Source organism: Anopheles aquasalis, chromosome 2, assembly GCF_943734665.1.
Source record: "Anopheles aquasalis chromosome 2, idAnoAquaMG_Q_19, whole genome shotgun sequence".
Lineage (NCBI taxonomy): Eukaryota > Metazoa > Arthropoda > Insecta > Diptera > Culicidae > Anopheles > Anopheles aquasalis.
The window spans coordinates 24,038,744-24,062,500 of record NC_064877.1 but is presented as its reverse complement, the minus strand read 5'-3'; the positions used below and the strand labels follow the sequence as shown (position 1 = coordinate 24,062,500).

At 50.7% G+C, this 23,757-nt stretch overlaps 2 protein-coding genes across 2 annotated transcripts in view; one reads left to right on the top strand and one right to left on the bottom strand.

Moving 5' to 3' along the window:
- The window catches only part of LOC126568967 (gamma-aminobutyric acid type B receptor subunit 2), a 10,723-nt gene extending 8,965 nt beyond the window's left edge, over positions 1 to 1,758 (bottom strand). Inside the window, exons 1-3 of the mRNA XM_050225699.1 lie at positions 703 to 1,758; positions 393 to 611; positions 1 to 98 (exon numbers count right to left, since the gene is read on the bottom strand). The exon at positions 1 to 98 is cut by the window's left edge and continues 198 nt beyond it. Of these exons, the coding sequence (XP_050081656.1) occupies positions 1 to 98; positions 393 to 611; positions 703 to 1,629 (1,244 nt within the window). The 5' untranslated portion in view covers positions 1,630 to 1,758. The remainder of the gene's footprint in view (positions 99 to 392; positions 612 to 702) is intronic.
- Positions 1 to 23,757, top strand: part of LOC126568946 (heat shock protein 70 A1-like) — a 148,470-nt gene that overhangs the window by 25,717 nt on the left and 98,996 nt on the right. The window lies entirely within an intron of this gene.

Here is a 23,757-nt window from a genome sequence, read left to right as displayed (position 1 = left end):
AGCGAGTTGTACTCACCGATCTTCACCTCCTCCCCGTTCTGGAACTGCTCCAGCAGAAAGCTCGCCTTCCGCTCGTTGTTGTAGAACCGCACCGGTCCCTGTACGCCATGCCGCGCGCGTCCCATTGCGAGGTTCCGTACCGTCGCGTGTCCAATGGAGTGGAATGGCGATACGCCACATTAGCACCGCCATCGGACAGCAACACCACAATACAGCCACGGAAGAGTGACAGCCACAAGGGGAGAAAGAGAGAGAGAGAGAGAGAGAGTGAAGCAAACATTAGCACTGACGAAGGGGTCAGATCGTAATCGGCCATCGGCGATACGGTCACGCAACGCATACGGTGGTCCGTCCACTCCGTATAGGTGTCTGTCGGCTGTCCAACGACCTACCGTGACACCCTCGAAGCTGGTGTTCTTGAGGGCTTCTAAAAATATGTCCTCCCACTGCTTGACCCGATACTCGAAGCGGGTCAGCGAGTGTTCCTTGCGCTGCGACACGTACTGGATGGCGCTGGCAACCGCCCAGATACCATCGTACGTGTAACCGTGGAAGCGCGAGTACTCGCTGCCCCGCCGGCTATTGTACTCGGTCAGGTATTCATCCGCCGTCTGTGGAAGACACAGAAAGAGAGAGAGAGAGACGAAGAAAGAAAGTGAAACAGGAACACCGCATACTGGAGTACGAAGCGCGGATACATACGATGCCGGAGATGGTGATGTCACCGCTGGTCGACAGGGGCAACAGGTCAACGAGGATCGTCGACTCCAGCGCTGTGGCCACCTGTTCGACCGCACAGTCCGTATCGTTCTCGGCCCACCACTCGTTCCCGTACGTGCCCATCACCAGCCACTGGTACGAGCGGCCGTACATGTCCAGCTTGTACGCCTCGCAGAACACACGCCGGGCCCAGAACTCGTTAAAGTTCCCGTAGATGATCCGCACGTCCTTCTCCCGGAGCTTCCTCAACGATTCCTCCACATCGTACACGAAGCTCTGCGTCTCCACCACGTCCAGTCCCATCGCATCGAGATCCGCCACCATGTGGTTGTGCGGTAGCGAGTACCGCGGTTCATTCTGGTAGATCGTCCCGATCCGCGTCCAGTTGAACTCCTTCAACAGCGCCAACCGGGGCGCATTGAACGCATTCTCCGACGGTACGACGCGGAAAAAGTTCGGAAAAGCATCCTTCGTGAACATTGGATGTGTGTCGGCGTACGACAGTTGCGTCAGGTGCCAGTGTTTGCTGGCTTTTGCGATCGGATCCGTCACGTGGGTGCAGGCCGCACCGAACAGCATCAGCTTGTGGGGACCCGAGTGCATCATGTCGAAGAAAGACTTCATCCCAACGGCCGCATTACACTCCGTATCGTTCCACCACATGTGAAGCCGGTAGTTGCGCAGGATCGTCGAGTGTTCGTTGACGTGATCGAGCGCTAGCTTTACGCTCGGCATCACACCCCGTCCCGTTTGGCCGTGCTCGACGTTCTCGCCGTACGGGAAGAAACCGGCGATGTACACGTCCATCCGGTGGCTGGAACTCGGTCGCGATCCGGTCGCACCCCGGTTCCCCACAAACACCAGCACCGTTTGAGCAAAGATCAGCACCAACACCGTCGACGATTGCATGCTTGTGTAGTTGCTCCCTCTTTGTTAGTCACTCCACCACTCACTCGGCCGTCAGTCAGTCAGTCAGTCAGTCCGTTTCGTCAGCCAGCGGTCAGGGTGGCTGGTTGGTGAGTATTCCTGAGATGCACCACCACGGCTGCACGGCGGGGTGGATGGGAGGCGGGAGACGCTATGATTTAATTATATGATAATTCCCCCACCTCCTCGTCCGCCGTCAGACGATAGCTTGACGATGAACGTTCTACTCGGCGAATGAGTGATCGATTTCGGATTAGACGACGTCGAGGCCCGTCCTCAGAGAGAGAGAGAGAGAGAGAGAAGCGCAGAGAGAGAGAAAGCGCGCTTGTCCGTTCCAGATAGTTGTTTATCAGGTTTTCGCCTGCCTTCGTCGTCGTTCCGGACCTTCGGTTGTTGTATGACCTTCGTCAGGTTTCAGGGCCCGGTCAGGACTTTACCGTCGATACGTGCGGACGTGTGCCACCATCTGCGCCTCCACCGCACAAGATGGAAACAACGGGTAAACAACGCAATCATCTGGCCATCCGGGTGGGGCGGGATTGAGCGAAGGATGTGAACTGTGGAAAAGGAATGAGAAAAGAAGAAAAGCCGTTAGATAAGAGTCGTGCGCCACCGGGTTCAGCCGGGTCTATTATCTGATATCCCTTCACGGGCCACCAATGGCAATGGCGGATCGATTCAGCGGAGGGTGGTGGACTGGTGCCGTCCTGGTGCGAAGTCGCGCACCAACAATCATCCATCCGTGGCCAAATAAATGGCGTTTCGTTTGGTGCGTGTTTTTCGCGTGGCGTTTCAGGTGCTAGTGCCATCGGCCACCGGCCATGGGGTGATGTTTATCCGCAAATGTTTTTGCAAACGGCGCGGCCAGGCCAGACCAGAAGCTCTCGGTGCTAGGCGCGTTAAAAGCGCGCTGTGTTTCGGAAGGTGGTGTCTCCGGACGACGATTAATGAGGTGATGGAATTATTCATGAAAAAACATTTCACACCAACGCTACGCCGGCTGGCTCGAGTCGAGCTCGAGGTGCGAGGTGTGAGTTCATCAATAAAGCTTTACGCGTGGTGCATGAGCAGGGTGCATGGTGACACGCGGGCGGGTTTTTTTTGTCGCTTTTCAAGATGTTTCTATGCTCGTACTGAGCATAATGATTGTGAGTGTCCTAGTAGGTGTGGTTGTCTAAACAATTGGCACTTCACTTGAAGGACTCGCCATTAAGGTTATTAAATTGATCAATTGAGGGTTCATTATGCAATTACTTCTAGGTACCTAGTGAAGGTACATTACTAGTATTAAAGCCTTGGTTTTGGGATTAGTAACTAAGCGAGAGCTGAGTTTGATTGCTTCAGAATATTTTAGAAGAGTAGAACATCTACAAGATTATTCTGATTGTTCTGCTATTATTAATTATGTTAAAATATTTTTTTAAATGCTAAAATGCACCGGAAATACGAAATGATTTAACTCCGTTGCCGAAAGCCGATAATGGAGGCGCCTGGTAAGCGGTACTTTTTACCAGGGGTTTTATTGAAATTTAAATTGCCAAATATATCAGCGATCTCAAACTCTATTATGTGGTGAATAATAAAACGTATTTAAAATATATGTAAAATATTTCTTCATTATAATTTATTTTTCTCGTCGTCGTCATCGTGTATTACGTAAAGTGAAATACACTAGGCAATACCACTAGCACTGTTTCCATTTCAGTTTGCTCGAGGTGCACAGGACATCAAGCTATGATTCAGTACGGTAGTTCAAGCCACGTTTATAACCAGCCGTTATTGCATTCAAGCAATGCACCTTGCGACTGCTATGGCAACCAAAAGAAAAATAAAGAGAGAATATTAATATTTATTGTGATCTGAGTCCTCGAGCGACCAACAGCAGCAACTCCGTCTTAACGATGTGGCCACCGTAATAAACCGAGTCAATATGGTTCTTCAATGAACCAACGACCACAGGAGATTGAGATATGCTCGCCAGAGGAAGCTCCGATTTGATTGTGAGCCAATAACTAGGCACGGTTTGTACGGTAGGATTGATGAGTGACCTGTCTCGTAGCACTAGAGCGATGATTGTCAACAACAATTGAGCACTCAGCCATACAAGCGGATACATCAAGGATACCGCACAATTTCCCCTGAGGTATCATCGCTTTACTGTACACCACCTTGGCATGTGTGATTATATCACATTTTCTGCAAAGCATCTCCCGAGAAAGTGAAAAGCAAAACATTAATTAAGTTCCGAGATTCATCGACTGGGTCAGTGGAGCAAAGAGCAGAGGAGTGAGTGGAATCGAAGCAATGCTTATTTGTTTTTTTTTTGTTATTGCTTTCTGTTTGACCAGCTGTACGTTTCGGAGAAGATCCAATTAAACAATTGGCGAGCAAAGGGAAGCCAAGCTTCTCGCTCGTTGCACAAATTGGTCACGTTCATGTGATACTTCATGTGCAACACTGTTTATTGTGGTTCGGTGGTCCGGTGTGCGTGTTGTGCCAGATGGCAGATTATTAGTATGAGAAGAATGGGCGTACCAGGCGTGCACTACAGGAGCATGCGAACAGGTGCACTAAGTGCAGAGTATTATGCTATCCGATAGTGCCATTGCAGTCGGTATCTCGGTGGTTCTCGGGAATGTAAGCATTCTTTGAGTTATGGGCAGACTGCCGGCGTACTGTCCTGTTGCTCGCTCACGCACGATGATCACATCTTGTAGGACACGCGATGGGGTGGCTACATGATGGAGTTCATCCTACAACCCACCTGTCCACTTTCCTCCAGGAATGGTGTCCCACATTAATCTGCTAAACAAACAACTGTCACTCTGGCAGCAACTCCCCCTCTCCATTACCCTACCACATCGCTGGCCACTTGAAGCAAAGACGATGCCTTCCGCTAGAGTGGCAATCGCAACACGAACGTGCGCTCCGTCGCGTGCACTTCCCAGTGAAAGGGATCAGGTGTCGTCGGTGGAAAGTTTTAATGACTTCACCGCGCAAATGCCATCGCACGCGGAGCGTAAAGCGTGCTATAGCACGTCCGCCTGACACCTTCGTCCTTTTCGGTTTGGCTTCTTCATCGGCTAATTATTCAATTCCGAAACAATGGCGCAAACCGCGGCAGCTACATCAAACATCCATTAAGCTAGAGCAGAGTCCTATTCGAATGAAAGCAAGCGGCGCGTCCGAATGGCGTCGCTTTGTGGCTGTTTGTGGCTCGAATTGTTGAAAGCCCGCACACAACAAACACAATATTCCACCAAAACTCCCTCCATCCAAGCCTTGCATTATCGTTTGGTTGCGGGTGCGGAGGTTCTCGCGTTGTCGGCAAAAATTTAATTTACGATTCGTGATGGAATCGACCAACAACACCGTAACGTTCCGTTCACATGCGGTGTGCTTCGGAAGGGCCTTTCCTCGCACCCCGTGCTGTGATGCCAATATTTCAAATGCTTTTATCTTATTGCCGCCGTATCCGAATGAGAAGCAGCAGCATCAGCGTACGGCCATCACCAGCATATGGTACAGCTGCTACCCGTTCGTACGAGTACGAATGCCATAACGGTGTGAGGACGGGATGCGAAGGACGATTGCCAGCGGTGGGCGCGTTTTCAATTTTCCATGATTGACTATTTTCTCTCTGTTCTGTTTCCCTCTCTTTCAGTCGCTCTCGTTGCTTTCTGCGATTTATGCTTCTCTTACTCGCGCATCCCGTAGATCTATAGCAGCATTACAAGAACGTCTCACGGTGTCCCAACAGCAGCAACAGCAGTAGGAGCAACAGCGGGAGCGAGTTGTTCGCGAAAGGATATTGAAATCATCACGGTCCTTGGAGCATCGGAGCGCGAGATGCTCATTGCTCATACACCGTGGTGGCCACGGTATGAATATTCATCAAACTTTGCCGGATATTCCGTTATGGGAAAATATTAATTAAGTTGTTTTTGCGCCGCTCGATATTCGATCAGCCCGTGGCATGGCCTGTGGGCAGGATACTGAAGGATATTTCCATTTAACGAAATTGCCTTATCATCCTTTTCATACAAGCAATATGCACCCTGTTAATCCGTGATCTATGCTTTATGGCATTTGGGAGCATTACACCTTTTTTTTCTTTTACTGACGAACGACGATGATGATGGACGGCTTTAGGTGTGATGAAAAGCGTTTCACTTGGGAGGTGGTAGAAGGAACATAGCAATATCTTGGAATAGATTTGATTATCACACGGCAATACGACATCACATCATATTGCATGTTGGTATAGAAAGACATCTGCTTTTTAGTGAAACTAGACCGTAACATAACAAAATTTTTGGTCGTTTTTGTGTAAAACAGTGGGAATTTTTACAAAACTCTTTACTAACAATGCGTGAAATAATTTGTTTTGTTTAAATAAGATGAAAGTAGCTGCGTTTATCGGACGCTTTCATACCATATTGATGAATTCATCATAAGGTAATTCATACTATGTGTTTTTTTTTTCAAAGTTTATGAGTCAAATGTTATCGATGGTCTTATGCTATTTATCATTTTTTTCTTTGAAATTCCATTCGTTACTACCTTCTTTTGAATGTAAAATATCAAAACTAATCTTGCATTAAACATAGATGGAAACAACATTTTGTTTTCGCAAAATCACTGTTCCAACATTTGACATTCTACTTACGGAAGTAATGAAAATAGTCCGTATTTTAAACATTATAGTGTCCACTGAAGCAACCGTTTTACAACAATAATCTTTTCAATTCCTGTCCACCTCCGCTGGCCACACCAAAGAACCAATTCATGGTTCAGCGGCTAATTGAGTTACATAGACTGCCCATGCTTCTGCAAATCAAGGATTAACTCCCGATCCATGATGAGGGCAGCGAACAAGCATCGACAATAAAAGTTAAATCAACGCGAGTGTCACTTCTTTTTATTTAATCCGAAATGAAGGCAGACTATTAGTTCACTAGTAGTAATTGAACAATCATCAATTGTCATACACTACCATTTCAAAATGCGAGAACACAGAATGGACGTTGTCCTACCATGTACTTGGATCAAATAACAGACAGACGAGTTGTCCGCATACGTCCAGCGAATTGGTTCCTTTCCACTGTCGTTCTTCTAGGAACACGGCGCAATAGCACAACGGAAGGCATATCTTTTTGGCATTAATTTTTCATTCTCCGGACAGAGCCGAGTTTCCAGGGCGGCATCGCCGGTTCGCTACACGCCGCTGCATTTCTGCAGAAAATGAATCCACAACTCTCGTTCCGTATTGACAGTCGCTGCCCGTTCACATTGTCCTTTCTCCCCTCGGGGGACAGGCTCTAGGAAAAATCTCATTTAGAATGTATTGAAGTCTGCAAGCGTAATGCTTATTGCAAACCACTACCAGCTCGCTCCTCTTACCTTTCCCAGCTACTTCTTGCACAAATGAACGGTACAGATTGTTCGCTCGAAGCGCCGTTCCCCGTTGCTCAGAAAAGGACTTCCCGGTTTGATTGGAGCTTTTCCCGGTGATCCTCCGTGTACATGTGTGTGTCGGTGTGTGGTCTGTTAAGTCTACACTTGTAAGCACCATAAGTAACACGGCTACCTAGCGAGGAGCGAGTGAGCGAAGTGTTTAATCCGAACGCTCTCAACACTCTAATCTGACGCTAATCGTCGCTAATCGATAAGCGGAACAGAGCGGTGTGCCGAGAGCGAAATGCTAAAATTGGCCTTCCACCCAGCGGTGTTGGTGCGTCACGGGCACCCGTCCCGACTGGATATAAAATTGTTATCGGGAAATAGCCAATTAAAATTAATTTACTTCAATTACTTTGCATCCCCCTGGCCATGGCCACGGATGGCTGGCTTATGCTTACGGTGAACCCGGACTGGATCAAGGAGTGTGGATGGTGTGGACAGAACGCTAATCAGCTTTGCCGGGGGCTTTATCAACGCACCGATTCAGCGACCGGCGGTGCGATGGTCAGACTAAGCCACCATTCACCGTGTGTTCCGTGTTTATAAGTGGACAGCCGATAACCCTAGACCCGCAATATACGGACCGTCATCGCGTTGAATCCTCTTCAACTCAATGGGCTCATATGGTCTCCAAATGGTGCCCGGAAGAAGAAAAAAAAAAGACGTATTACCATCCGCAGTAGTCGTTAGCAGAACCGACCGACCGTTGGAACCGTTGGTCCATTCTAAACCTAATACCGGCCCGGTGACACAAATTTGACGACCGAACATCAATAATGCAACGATCTGCGACCGGTGCTTCGGCCCGTATTTTATCGTCCTCGCCAGTCCATCACACACCGTATAAGTAAGGGCAATCCAAGTGGAATGTCCCCGCTCCAGTTCCATCACCATCACCACCACCTCTTGGGCCGAGCCGATTGGTCATGCTTCGTTTCGCGGTACTGGGACTTTTCGGTTCCCGTTGCACCGTGTTCGGAGTGCGAAACGAGCATAAAGCAACACCGAGGTGGACGCGGTATGCGGGGAAACATGGTGGGTGAGGAAATCAAACGAAACAAAAGCTCCCTTCCACTTCTCGGGGAGGAAGAAGCCCTCCGGGAATGCAGCACAAATCTCGTGCTCTCGTGGACGGGAGCTCTCCCCAAAACCAAATGGTTCCAACAAAATGGAACAGAAGCAACGCAGCACAATGGTTGACCTGCCGCTCGCAGGACAACAACAATAAATGATAGTCCCGGGATGGGTGGTCGCGGAGGGTGCTGAGGAACTCCAGCGTTGGAGACTCCGTTGGTCCTTCAGGTGGCACTGGCACTGGCACTGGTACTATGGCTGGTGATCCCGCGATGGTGACCACCGTCGACTGGATTTCGTTTTATGTAATTTCAGTTCGATTTATTGCCACGAACGAACGGTTGCAACCGAAATCCAAAACCATTTGCCACCCTCGTACCTTCCACTGACACACACATACATACAGGGCACGCACACCATGGAGCCGATCCGAATCCAAAGGCAGCAATACAGTAAACGTCCTGTCTTCCGGTATGCAGCACTCCTCCTCCCTCTGGCATGCAGGTAGGTAGCTCCCGGCTCTTCATCTCTTCTTTTTTCTCTTTCTATCTTTCTCTCTCTCTCTCTCTCTCTCTCTCTCTCTCTCTTTCTCTCTTCCTTTAGAAGTTTAAGGAAGACTAACAGCAGGAACGGGGGATGCGTGGGAATGTGGTGTTCGGTATGCGTGCTGCTCGTTTGTTTGCTCGAGCTCGCGCGCCCTTGAGCTTCTATGTGTGTGGGTTGCGGGTTGTGGTAGGGAGAGAAGGGAACCATTCGTTATTCCGGATGAAAATTGCCAGTAGATTTGCATTTTTCCAGCTCTCCCGCTTCCCTCCACTAGTTGTGGTCCTTGTGGTGCTTAGGGCTTTGGGGGGGGGCTGGGAGTTGGGACTGAGCGAAGTGGTCGCCGGAGTGTCTTTGATTTGATTTATGGTTCGCCGTTTGCACGTGATGAGGTATAAATGAAAGCACGGGGCGGTCCAACTGAAAAGGATGAACGTATCCGAAGCGATCTGATCTGAAAAAAAAAACAACCAAAAGTAAAAAGCAATCGAAGGCTACGAAAAGCAAGGATGAAAATTTAGGGGTGAAGGTGAATGGAAATGGAACTAAAGATAAAGGAAGGTGTCCTTCTGGAAGTGAAGCTGGCGCCACAAACGCGAATCCCCATCCCATCCCATTTCATCGTTCCCCCTGGAGGCACGTTTAATTGTGAGAAAGTAATTCAAATTTCCGTCCTCGCATTGAAAGGGCGAGGGGGTGGTAACACAATAAAAACAAAACAGCTCTCTCTGCCGGGTTCCCTCCGAGCATGTGAGTAAAAAAGAGGACAAAAAAGAGGCTGCTCTGAGCGTGAAGAGACGCTCCAGGATTCGGTATCTACGGTGGTGCAGGGGTGGTTCCCATGACAACGATGAATCTGCACCCGGCAAACCGGTGCGCAAGCAACCCCTTAGCGACCATGGTGCTCGCCCCAAAAAAAGAGCCAAAGGTCACCCATATATTACGGACGTAAGCTTCCTTTGCCATGCAGAGGAACACAACAGCCCCTGGCACACAAACTCACACAGTCGTTTTTCATGACCCTGGCAACTACAGCCCCCGGGAGCCCGATGGGAGTGTTCCGGAAAGGCAACGGCGGTGGTGGAGGTGGGGCCCAAGCTAACTTCACACTATTTGGCCAATTTCCCTCGAAACTGGGCTCGCTGGTTGGCTGGTACTGGTGGAGAGAATGATAATAAATTCCATAAACAGACGCACACAAGCACACACAAGCGCACACCTATACAAAGAGGGTGGCGAGTGGCCAGTGAACGACAGCACCACTAAATGGGGGGAGCAGTAAAGGAGGGAGGGTGTGCTGCCATTTCCGGCGCCACTCTCCTATTAGCATTATTATTATTATTTGCTCCCGGTCCCGGTCGGTTGGTGGTCCTTGGAGTGGAATGAATGGTTCGACCGGAGGACGACAACGAGTCCTTTGCTAGCTGACCAAGGGAAACGAAAATAAAGCACATCGCGACAAATCCCGGAAACGGAACGGGAGAGCGAAACAAAACCAGCAAAAAAAAAGGAAAGAGAAGGACAAGCAGAAAGAGAAAGACAAAAGCGGAAGGCCAGTGAGCCCCCGGCGGGAGTGCAAACAGCGAATGATCGAGCATAAGGCAAGGAGGAGGAGGACGCCTGCCGCCCCCCGTGGGACCCCGGAGGGAACCGTTTGGTTGTTTTGTGCGAATTGTTCGCGTGACAAATCGTGGACATTGGGCGGAGTGGGAGGAGTGTGGAGCATGAACAAAACAATGTTCCCAGGGTCACCACCATCGTGAAGAAAAACTCCCACGGCGGGAAACGGAACCTTCGCTGGGTCGCGCTGCAATGCAAATTGTTCGAACCGCAGTTCGCGAGAGCACGCTGGTGGCCAGTGAAGTCAACTCACGCCAACTCCCGTTGCTATTTATAAAGCGAAAACAGGGGAGCTGCCGTACCGAACGGGGGCTTTTCCGATACACGTGACGCGCTATCCACCGGTTTGGTCGTGAAGAACCGGTCGTGGCAGGTATGTAACTTTTCAGCGACTGGAAGGGGAACTGCCTACCTCTAGTGGCTGACAAATTATGCATTTCACAAACCCCTGACCCCTGGTGAGTGGCCGGGGGCGGGAGTGGGAGAACCGCGCTCGGAAGTGTCACTGTCATCGAGCCGGAAATCGAAGGAAGCTCACGAGAACAACCCGACCGTTCGAGCCAATGGAGAGGCGGAACTCGGCGGAAGGCACAATACATCCGCCATTAGTCGATCGCTCTCTCGGGGGCTTCCGAAGCACACACAGCAGCAGCAGCTGGTTTGTGGTTCCCTATTGCCTCTCTCAACCTCAACAGTCAACCATCACGGGAGCATCCACGGAAGGGCTTAACAGCGGCTCGCCTCGCGGATCAAACGGCAGCTACTGCGCGGCGCCTAACGAGCGGATGCAATGCCGCGAAAAGCGAACAAAAAAGGGGGCCCGAGGACGGAGGGGAAATGGAAAGGAAATAAAATATCGCAAAAACGCTATCGACCACCTGGGACCCCCCATCGTCGTCGTCATCATCATCATCATCATCATCATCGTCGTCGGCGGTCCATGCATCTGGTGCTGAAATATGAAAGATTATGCGCGCCTCGATCGAACCATCGACCGTCGGGCCCGTGACGTTGTGATGGCAGAGTAGGCTGCCATCACCGCACACTGGGTTCGCGATTGGTTCAAAGTGGTGCACCGTTTGGTGCGAAAGTTTCTTCATTTTTTTACGTTGTTGATCGTTGTTTGCATTGTTTCTAGGTGACAGGACGGAAACAACCGGGACGGTATAAAATGTCCAATCGGGTGATAATATTGACAAGTTACTGCTTTACTTGCTGCAAGTTGAAGACATCAAGTAGTGCGTTGGATGAGCTTGTTATGTGGAAACTTTTGACGTTTTAAATTAGATTACAGAAAGAGGGTGTGTTAAGAACGATCTTTCACAACATTTTAAGAGCATGAAGTTTGTTTGAAAGATAAGCAAAATCGAGCGTCGAATCTGTCAAACGCTTTATTATTTTCACACTTTCCATTTCCACTAACATGCTTGTTGTGCAGTTCCGTTCGCCCATCTATTGATGCGGATGGTTGATAACATTAATCAACAAATGTCCAAAAAGATACCCTCACATCATGATGGCAATGGATCAAAAGCGAAATGATTGACAGTATAAAGTATACATCCAATCGCAAATCAAACGACAATGGTACGCGTGATCACATCACGTGCGCATGCTGATTGACAGCGAAAAATAGGAGGCAGATATTGAGATTGATAAAGATCGGTTCCCATTTTGGCCACCGTTCTGTCCCACAGTTTCCACGCGAACAGTGAATGCGAAAAAGGGTGCGGCTGCGGAGTGTACCTGCCAATCGTGTTATCGTGGCTCATGATAAACGTTTGCCCGTGTATGCGGTATCGGATGCCACCCCCCCTCTCACCCATTTTCCGGCCATATCAAACGCCAATCCAATTCACTCTGAGCTCTGAGGTTCGCGCCGCGGTCGCGGTCGCGGTCGCGTAAGCAAATGATCCAGAAAATTGATTTGCTGGCCCACGGTGAACGGTGGATCGATCGGATCGATCGATCCGACACGGTACCGTGCGTTGTGCCCAGGACACATATTGTTTCACCCTACGGCGGTGGTGACGAGATTTTTCAAATTCATCCAACGCAACGACCGAAACGACGGCGCTGACGGTGACGATCGATGGTGAGCCCTTCCCATCCAGGCCATCAGACCAAGCTGCTACCGAGCATGATTCCGGCACACACAGGTGAGGTCATCCTCACTCTGTGCAGTCGTGTCCTCATCTTCCCCTGCTCCGACGTTCGTTCATTGGCATCATTCCGCGTGGAGCGAGAAGCGCACTCGACTGAATATGCTCTGATAATAAAAATAGTCCTAATGGTAATCATCATCGTACCGTACCGAGAGCACAGAAAGAGAGAGAGAGAGGCTGGTAATAGAATGAAAACAGATGAAACCCACCGAGAGGGAAGGGAATGGGGCTGTGGGGTGAGCTGTCTTGGGAAAATCCGTTTGCCAAGATTTCCGCGGACGCAAGGCGCTCCTGCTCCGTGTGCTGGTGCCGGTGCTTTACATAATGGCTTAAGTCTTCCGGCCTTTGGCCGCACCAGTAGCAAGAGTGCCAAGGGCCAATGGAAGGTTGGTAAGGGATGGTTTGTGGCTTCGCTTACCTCATCTCACCTTTCCGAAAGCACAACACCAGCAGCAGCAGCAGCAGTAGCATCGCGTGGAGAGCGTTCGCATTCGCGCGAAGCATAACTTCTTACCGCTCGATGCCCGGCTGCTATCTATTGCTACCTCCCCCCCCCCCCCCCCCCCGGCATTCCCGGCCCTTCGGTAGCCTTCGGTGGGGGAGGAGGAAAAGTTGTAGAAAAAGTGACATAAGCCGGAGGGCGTTTGGTAGAGAGAGAGAGAGAGAGAGGCGCAGGTGAACGAAAGCGGCCCCGGGGATCGGTTGGTTTGGGTTTTCGGTTGAACACATTAGCAATCGCACCCCACCAGTGCGCACCACTCCCCTCCCGGGGGGAGGGGGTTGTTGGATGGGATAAATTGACGGTTAAAGACGGTTGGGCAGTGTCGATGCCAAGGTGTGTGCCAGGAAGAGCGGGAGTTGTTTATATCGCGCACCAGGCGCCGAAGGGAACGCGACTCGGCGAGTAACCGAAGCCGCGAAAGTGCGCGACTTCTTGCGAGAAGTTTGTTTGTGTGTTCGGTTCTGTGCGTGCGTGCGTGCGTGCGTGCCGATCCCCTTCTGGCCAGAGTAAACCTCGGGTAGCGGAGGTAAGGGCACGAGGAAAGCCCGTTCCGTTGCTGCTTTCGCTTAAATATTCATGAGCGTAATAATTCGACTTCGTCTCACACAGAGACGGAATTGAAAATGAAGATAAATGCAGACACCCATTGGCCACACATACAAACGCACACACTGTTCACGGTTGTGGAGCGCGATGACAGAAAAAGAAGGAGCAGAGATGCTGGAACACTTGCTGGACGTGAGCGCGTGAGTGAGCGCCAGGGGATGAGATGAGGCAGGGCTGGATTTGGCCATCATTTACGTCCGGGAAAAGGGCTGCTCGTGTGCGTGTCCGTGTCGGTCTGAACTCAGGTTGCATGCAAACGTGAGAAATGGATCCTGAAGCACCGCACCGCGAGTTCTGGAGGGCGTAAAATCTGAAAAGTTCATCCCTAACACCACCACAGCAGCAGCAGCAGCAGCACCGCCAGAACACATCCGGTGCGGTGTGGCGGCTCTCGAACTTTTGCAAAAAGCTAAAGATAACGAGAAGCGGCGAACGGTGAACGGTGAGCAAAATGGACCATCGGGTTCCCGCAGCTATTCGCTTCTTTCTTTTTTTTTCCACCACCCGACTCGCATCTTAACTTGCTCACGGAAGGAAGTGGCTTCCTTCCTTCCTTCCCTTCCTTGCGCAACCGCTCTCCACAGGACTTTGCCTTTCAGGAGCAGGCAGGTCCACTGGAAATTGAGTTAGCTAGCCTTGGGGGAACCCGATTGTTCGTGGCCAACGTGGCGTTTGCAGTCCTCAAGCCCATGGGCCATTCCCGGGCTAGCACCACCAGTGGACGCAGTGATAGTAGCGAGAGACTGTTGTTTGCGGTGGCGCGCAGAGTGCGCGCGGTAATCATTTCTAATTTGGCGATCAGCGAAGTTCAGCTTGGCGTCAGGTCACTGAGCAACGCGAAGAACGCGCGGGTCGATAATTGGGGGTGGCCGGGCAGGCAGGCAGGCAGGCAGGACCACCGTGTGGTGGAGGACACGAGCTCATGTCCGGCCTCGGTCACAACTTTTAGCCGATCTCTTCGTCTTGATTGGAGGCCTTAGTGGTGGTGGTGGTGGCGCGACGCTTAAGAAGTTTTCGTTTCGCAATCAACGTGCGGTTTGGGTGTGTTGGAGTGGAGTTCAGTGGGAGTAAAAAAGGAAGGGAAGGGAATGGACATCTTATCATCCAACCACAAGGACACACACCGGACACACCAGACCTGGGCTAGTAACCAATTTGGTCGCCAGAGCCAAGGGACCTGGACCGAGCGTACTGCTGCTGCTCGATCGTCTATGAATAATAGCGCAGCAGCCACCGGTTCCTGGTTGTCCAACAGCAGTACCGGAGGAACATTAATATTTTCTGCCGCAATGCTACGGTGGAGGTAGCAAACCGAGCTGAAGACGGTCCCCGATGGGAAGATTCATCATTACGATGCAAGTGGGAGCACTGGAGCTGGCGTCTTGGAAGACCCTCCCGGTAGTAATCTCCAGAGGGAGGGGGAGAGAGTGAAGAAGCTGCTTCTGTTTAAGGGGAAGACAGAGGAGATAGCGAGTGAGAGAGAGAGAGAGAGAGAGAGACAGCGGGTGGTGGTGGGCGAATGAATCAATTATACTTTCGTCCCTTCCCGGTTGGTATTCCAGGATTGTCATGCATCGTTACAGGAAATGGAGCTCCCTTTATGCCGTCCGCCCGCCCGCCCGCCCGCCCGTTCTTATGGATACATAATTCATCGGCGTAAGTAAATGAGTGGCAAGGGGGCTGGAACATGGGATCCCGTGTCTAGCATGTTGAGGCCACTTGTATATGCATGCCTATCTGTGTGTGCGACTGGTTAAGCGACCCAGTTTGTGTTCGCTTTGCTAATGAGAGATATGCTAGCACTCGAAGATGAAAGGAGTTTGCAGTGCCTGGCCATGGCAATGGGGACCAGTGGAGTGTCCTCGCACCAACACCACCACCACCATTGCCATCCGCCATCCAATGTAAACAAATTCCAAACATTCCCTTTTGGATTCCTCGTGTTCGACGAAAACCCTCCCCTGGCCCCAGCCTGCTCGCGGCACTGGAGGCACTCGCGTTTTCTCGGTAGCTCTGTATGTGTGCGCGATCCAGTTGGCAGGCGTGTGAGTATGTCGCGCGGCTCCGGCTCCAGCGCTCATTAGGAATTCTTTGCAAAACAAGATCGAAACCCTTTCATCGGCATGCCATCAGCACCACAAACACGCACACATTCGTATATTTAATACACACAGACACACTAGCACCCTTCGATAAATGGCGTTACGGCGCACAAGGGATGCTGCTCGAGGGTACTCTGTGGCCAGAGCTACGCGCAGCAACTGCTCGAGCTCCCCTTTCGAGCGCCAATTCCGGGAAAACGCGTTGGGTACCGCCCGTGTGCCTGCGCGTTAATCGACCATTTTCGATGGAAAACAAAATTAACGAAGCAAATTTGTTACCTCCAACCGCCGCACTCCGGGAGGGTGCGCCATACACCCCATAAAGTTGTGCGCGGGATGCGGGGAGGGGACGCCATCAACTGCTGATCGGGTCCCAGCCACCGGTCCAGGGACTGGAGCCGACGCGTGGGAAATGGGGCGGTGTGTCCCTTGTCCAGTTCAGTAAATTTGCGAGCCTCAACCCGCCCTCCCCCCGGTGGGTAACCTCGAACTGACCTAGAGTCCAGGGCTGGAGGAACGGAACGGTAGTTTGCTCAAGCTGCGGTGCTGCGGTGCTGCGCTGGGATTAGGTGTGCAAATGAGTGTCTAGCAGGGGATGAAGAAGGGAGGGTAGAAAAGTGGACGGCCGAGGAGGGATGAAATTAATGGCAAGGGTTGCAAGGGCACAAAATCAAAGGACTAAATGTGCCCCCGATACCGAGGCCGAGGCTGAAGGAGTTGGAGCGGGTAATGTACGGTGTTCCACCGAGGTATGTACCCGGAGCAAACGGAGCGGCTGCTGCTGTTTGTTTGGCTTTTACTCTGGTCGGATTTTCGAGGGCAGCTCGTTGGCCATGGCACGGGGTGCTTGGTCTCTGGTGTAACAAGCACGAGCGGCCATCAGGACCGTCTTTGGGCGCGGTACCCATTACCGAGAGGGCGATCACCCGTCGGTACCCACCCACACCCACTCACATTGTCTTGTTGGAGAAGGGTTCGAAAAGGATTGCGATGGCCATTCTCCTTCGGGATTAGTTATCCGTGGGAGAAAGAGTTGGTCTTGGCCTGGACTAAGGGTATGGATTGGTGTGAGGTTCTTAAAGCACACGAAAAGTAAAGGCGCTTGTAACGCCAGAAAGCAATGGAAGTGTGAATGCTCAGGAGCGCCTTGGAAGTAAACGGGGTTAGAGCACTTGGTTATCAGTAATAACGGCCAGGGAAGAAGGCCAGGGCATCGCACAATCTGAATATCTGTTGTTGATTGTCATCGACAATGTTTTTTGGGCGTTGCTTGAGGTTTTTCTCCGTTCAAGTAGGTTGAATTGGATCCAAATTCAAATTGGAATGCGGTGAATTGCGGAAGCACCTTGCATTTTCCTTCTTTCCTCTCAGTATCATCAACTATATCAGGGGTTTCGAACTCTTATTTGCATGCCAGACAAAAGTAACACCCAGTCAGCGGGACGCATTTTAAAGTACCCACCAGTCCGCGGGTCATTTGTGCGGGAAATGCGATAATGGAGGCGCCAGGTGATCGGTACTTTCAGGGGTTTTTAATAGAAATTTAAATGGCTAATTAACCCACGAATCTCCAACTCCCACCAACGGTTTGAAATGTTGAAAACATGATTCTTCATTCAATTTTTTTCATTCAATTCAACATTACTGCCATTGCGGATAAATCACCTATCTTCAATTCCAACATAAGCATAGAATAAAATACATAGAATATACAATGGATGGAATGTATTTTGGCAGCTGTTGCTCTTTTTACATTTTGCTCTTTTTACTGATTTATTTTTTTACTGATTTTGTTGATTTTGCTCTTTTTACAAAAGGAAAAATGTGACAAAACCAATACTAAAAGGATTTCATGTTTTTTGCATAAATCAGAGTCTAAGTCTCAAAGCTTTCAATTTAAGGGGGGACTTCGGTATTTAACATTTTTTTTGTGACACATATTTTTAACACTTTTCCCTCAATGCTGATCCTTTCAAGAGTATTATGTAAATTTCTTGGGAATATCGAAGCAAACCTGACAAAGTTATAGATTTTTGAAAATCCGCGTTTCATACAAGGCTCCATGCAGCTCGCTACTTTGAAGCGCGTTTCCCAAAACCAACGTTTTCAAAGTCAGTTCCCATCGTACCGTAAAACTAACGGACCGATCGATTTGAAATTTTTAACACATAATCTGTACACTTTTTGCCAGGTAGCTTCGTCGAGATATTACTAAAATTGTTGATACTTTTTCTTTTTAAAAATTATGTAAAGCTCGTTTTTTTGGCAGAATCGCAAGAAGCATCACTTTTTCAACTTCAAAAATCTGCCAAAAATCGAAAAATTGAAATATCAACAAAAACTCTCCGGGGTAACCAAGATGAATTTATAATCTTTCTAACGAATATCGATTTGTATATTTCAGATGACCCGTCATGTCGCTACGATGGGCACCGGGAAAAGTACCTTTTCGACGACACCCCTACCAACATTTGATGCCACGGATTAATTTTTCAATGAATCTTGCTCAAAGCAATACCAAATATTCTTCAAAGGATGTAGATTAATATGCCATTTACTTGAAAAAATAAAATTGAATGGCTACGTCACAAAAAATCGTCAAAACGGGCCTTTTTTGCCCCCGAAAATACCGATGTCCCCCCTTAATCGATCACGCGCCACGTGTCCGCAACTCTCAGTAGAAGAGTCTTATGCAATTGTATTGTGATATAAATTATGAACAGTGTAACAGCACGGTGTGGTCTGAAGATTGTATCAAAAAACCCGTTCTTGCTATTACTTTCCAATTGATTTGCTGACCTCCATTACCGAATCGACCAACGATAAGACAAGCTCAACGGTAAAGTACGGCCAGAGTGGTAACAGCCAGCACGATCCTTAACAAACGTGACCCATTCACACCTGCAACGTTTACCACAAGAACGTTGGATTAATTCGAAGCAAAACTGTCTGTTGCGTTACTTGCGCCAACAAATCAAATCTGGCTACTGCCGACGGGACACGATAAACGACTCCAAAGAGCGTTCTATCAACGCTCACCCAGCCAGCACCATTAAAGGGTGCACAGTACGACTGCCGAACTGCTCGTGCCGAGTGATGGCATGGATGGAACTGGAACATCAGCAGCACACCATTTGCATCACAGTCCAGAAGGCGTTTCGGAAGTTTTAGTGCTGCAACTGTATTTTCATTAGTTGGGAAATGGAACCCCACTACCCGCTACCCGGGAACCGCGGTAAAGTTCGTCCCATCGTTAACCACTTCGTTGCCAGCCACCAGCCGGTGCCATTCCCGAGCCTCAGTCGTGTTTACATTTGGCCAGCGATTCAGGAGGACCATTGACCGAGCGACCGACCGACCGACACAGCAGCACCACCCAAGTTGATCTGGGTCTGCCTGTCCGGTCGGTCCAGGATCGAGCGATTTAGGCAAATCAAGGCCACTTCAAACAAAGCTAAGTAAACAGGAGCCTATTTGCACAGGACTTCTGGTCTGGCCCGGGCCTGGCCTGGCCTGCCGGGGGCTGACCTAAACCTGAACCCCAGGAGGAGGGTGATTTGATTTAATTTCGAGCGAATATTAATTTAAAAACGACGACGAATCTCATTAGCATGTCGCTAAATACAATCCACGTGGCGCACACGGTGAATGGTCCGGAGGGGACCGGACGCAATGGTCCGGCGTTCGCTTTTTGGAAGGCGTGGCGGCCATCAACAATAAGCAATAATGAAATCATGATTAACGCGAAAATTTCAAATTAACTATTGGAACCAGGAGGTGTTCAGCGAAGCGCGGCAGCAGCAACAACATTCCCTAGCTGGCTTGCTGTCACTGCGGAGGTCCCACTGTGCTACCGGAGGATGCCGAGGGTGGAACAACACAGACCCTTAACCGTTGTTGGTATGGCTTATGCTGGATGCGTGCGCTGCTGTTGCTTGTGCTGGAGGCTCGGAACTCGGTGCTGTCTTATCTCAAGCGCCGGTGACGTTTGACTTTCCACCGTGCCATTTCAGCGTTCTGGACCGACGTGGAATGTTGGTCCGTAGCGTAGTGCGTAACAGTCCCCCACCACCCAGTGACAGGCGGGGCAGCGAATTCTAATTATTTTGATAAAGGATCGCGACGATGGCCTGACCTGGCCCTGGCTGCCGAGAGCATGATGGATGGATGGATGGATGAACTGCGCGGTTCGAAAACGAAGCGTTGCCGATCGTCGAAGGCACTCTACATACTTCTGCAGCCAATCAATGCCACGCCACGAGATGAGTGCCATGTTTGGCTGTAAATTGTAACGGACTTCCGGGAAGACTGCGGATACGGATGCTAATGGTGGGGGGTCCACTTCGCAAGCGCAAGCCAACAATTGGGTCACCGCCCTTGATGCCCTTTCGTGTGCGCGCCAGGTAGCTCTAAATGCGGCGGCGAAGGAAATTGTGGTTCGCGTGTGTTCTGGCATCGGGGTCCGGTTGGGTGACTCCTCCGGAACCGGAGGAATGTGCCGGACCATCCTCGTTGTACCTGCTGCACGCTATCGCGCTACCCGCACCACGCGTGTAGAATGAAAGTAATTGAAATTTAAGATAATATCATCTCATTTCGGGTAAACACCATCATCACCGGCATCATCATTAAGGGCCGCCAGCCCGCGAGTCGTTCCCACGCGTGTGGTTTGTGGTTCCGGACACTAGCCGGGTTGCGCTGCGCACCTGTTGTTGTTGTTTTGGAAAGTTGAAGTTGGGAAGCCCGGGAGGATGCGTGGTTTAGATTGCACATACAAACCGCCGTCAGAGGACGCCAGGGCAACCTGACGGATGGCGTGGGCCACCAGCATCCCCCCCCCCCGTTGACCTGATGGATGGATGGATAGATGGATGGATGGATGGATGGTCTCGGTTGAATTGTGAAGCGTTTCCAGCGAACAGTTTCCAGCGCAAATTTATGACTATTATTAGCAGACGGATATGGTGAAGCCCGTGGGGGCTTCCCTTGCGCACCAGTAATCCACCACCCCTTCCCTTCCATCACTCCACCCGGCAACCCTTCAACCCCGAAAGCTTCGCTTCGACAGTGGCGCGAGGCGTACAGAGCGTTGCCGATACTGCCGTTCGTGTTGTGCTACGAAACGAGTTCGGGATGACGAGTTCTAGTGACTCCAGCGAGGGTGTTCTGGGAGGGGGTGGTGGTGGTGAAATAGTTAAAATTTTAGCCCGCACCTTCGGCACCCCCATCATCCAACGACGCCCGGGTTGCCGCTGATCCTTTTCCTGAGCCGAACCGAGATTACCGAAGGTTATTACAGCCGATTGTGACCCCGGGAGGAAGGGTGGGGTACAAGGGGTTGAAGGGGGTTGAAGGGAGCGTTTCATTTGTTTCATAAAGTGGTGCCTCCTTCGTCATAATCCAAACACGTCAAGATGGGATGAAAGCGAGGACTGCCAGGCCTCGTCGCCTGACAGGATCTGCACCCCTGTCTCTCTCTCTCTCTCCCTCTCTCACCCCTCTCACAGAGAGCTCGGTATCCGGCGACACAGCAGCAGCGGAAGGTCGTTACGTTTCATTACGTTCCGCTCCTTCCGCGGTGGAAAGTGTAGAGTGTTTAAATTCTCGTTCTCGGTCCGCGCAGGAGCAGGAGGTGATGGCCACCAATAGGCAACTCCCGGAAAGACCTCCCTCTTCGTCTCTCTCTCACTCTCTCTGTCTTACTTGCTCGCCTCGTCTCGTCTCTTACACCGACTGGCCTTGGTCTTCACCTCGGCGCACATTAAGTATGTAAATTAATTCCGTGTGGCTTCTTTTGGAATCAATTTAATTTTTCCAGCCCCCCCTCCCTTAGAGTGCGAGAACGGCTCCACGATCCGTGTGACTTCACTGGGACGCTGGTGCTCGCGCGCTCGTGGATCATAGTTGACTGAGTGGTTCGTTGCCGGTTGCCTAGCGATCTTGTTTCATCTCCGCCATTTTACGCCCGGAAGGGCTTCAGCCAAAGAGAAGAGTCCGCGGTCCCGATGCGCGATTGGGATTTGCGATTCGCTGGAATGCTGTGCCACCTGCCTGCCTGCCTGCCTTGGGTTCCGTTGCGTTTCCAGGACCGCCGGGCTTTCGTCGGCTGGGTCTTTTTTGCTGGCATCGCGACCGGCACCCCTGTGTGCTAATGATCTCACGCTCGTACCTCGTACTCCACGTTCCGGGTCCGCCCCCGGGAAAGGGCTTTCCGGTTCGGTGTAGGTGGTAGCGCACACACTACTGGGCGACGACCATTAGCGAGCATGACTTTGCTGCACGTAATGAACGTCCTTTGAAAGGCCACGAAGCAAAGCAGATGTGTGCCAGATGTGGGCCCTCTGCAACGTTGGACACGAGCTGGACACAACTGTCACATTTCGTTCCATGTTTTCCTTTCCTATCGCGCTACCTGTCTGCCTGTTCGGGTATGGGTGTGTTGAAGGTTGGTAAAAGACGATTCATGATGCATAGAGTGTAAGGGAAGTCCCTTAGTCCCTGTTGAGCGAAGGACCTCAGCAACAGTCGAGCGCCTCGCGTGTCATAATGTGATGAAAGGGATATGCGCAACGAACACACACACCAAAACACCGTTGATGACAATGGCATCACGGAGCGACTGTACTGCGTACCGTGTGTGTATGGTGTAGGTGTAGCCGTTGTGCTGTGCAAGAATATGATTAGACCGAGGGGTGTTTTTGGCGAGGGGTGTGGCCGACCGGATGTAGCACCCAGCGTGTACAAGGTCCGCGGACAGGTGTCACTGCCGGAAACGTGCAACGGAAAGAGTTTTAATTTTAATGCTCCTCATACACGGTCCTAGTGCTAGTAGGTGGTGGTGTAGGTGATGATGGCGATGCTCACCGAACCGAAATCCGCTAGCCCACATGACACAGGCGGAAGTAATGCTCATAAAACGAAGGGGAAGAGGGTGGATTGTGTGGGTGGAACTGTAAGCACTCCAGTGCGCCCGTCCCCGACTGTCGCATTTTTTTGTGCCATTTGAATCGAGTGGTTTCCGGTGTCATGAGGGATCAGCAGCAGCAGCAGCAGCAGCAACCGGGAACCGGCATAAACCGCGTATCACGATGCACGCCACCGTGGGAGTGGATGGGAGGCGGTTATGATTAAACAGAAACGCAAACCATACCCACGCGGAACTGTCCGATCTGACGACGACGAGAGAGCGAAGCAGTGAGACAAAGGAGAGAGGTCTGGTTTTGTGTGGAAATCCGGGAAACACGGCTGGGGAAAATATGAACGTGAAAAATCACGTAACAAAACCCGGCAAACTAGCTGCCACACCACACCAGCCCACATTCCAATGGAGTGGAGGCGAAGCAACAAAACATAAAATGGAGCTTCGCGTTCCTCGCGAAAGGTATGCTGGCTGCTGCTGCTGCTGCTGCTGATGGTGTGGATTCTGGGCTGCTCTTAAAGACAACAAATGAAATTTTCTCATCATCCACCATTCCCTTCCCCCCCCCCCCCATTATCCCCAGGGCGATGCTATTTCCTTCTCCGTGTCATCGTGTTCCGGAGCTTTTTTATTCGCTCGATAAATGGAATGCGATGCGAATGGAGAGCGGTGCGTGAGCAAAACGCAGATTGCCATTTTCCCATCCTGCACAGAGCTGCTCGAAAATGTTGGTCCCAAGAGAGTGGCTGGAGCTACAAGGGAAGAGTACTAGAGTGCCTCAAGTGGCGGACCCGGTGCGTTGGGTGCGAATGATATGATTTTTATGGAGAGAAAAATGAAGTACTACCACCACCACCACCACCACCACCACCACCACCAGCAGTCGGTTCGCTGCTCAAAAAGAGGGATTGCCGTTTGGTTGAAGGATCCGCGAGTGGATCCGCGCGACACGCTAAGCCTCACCCAATAAATTCTTATTATCACGACCACCAGCAGCACCAGCATCAGTAGCAGCAGCAGCAGTAGCAACAGCAATTCCACCAGCATTGATGTCGTAAAACCAAACGCGGAATGAGTCGTTGAGTATTGTGTCGAACGTCGAAGGGAACCACGCGG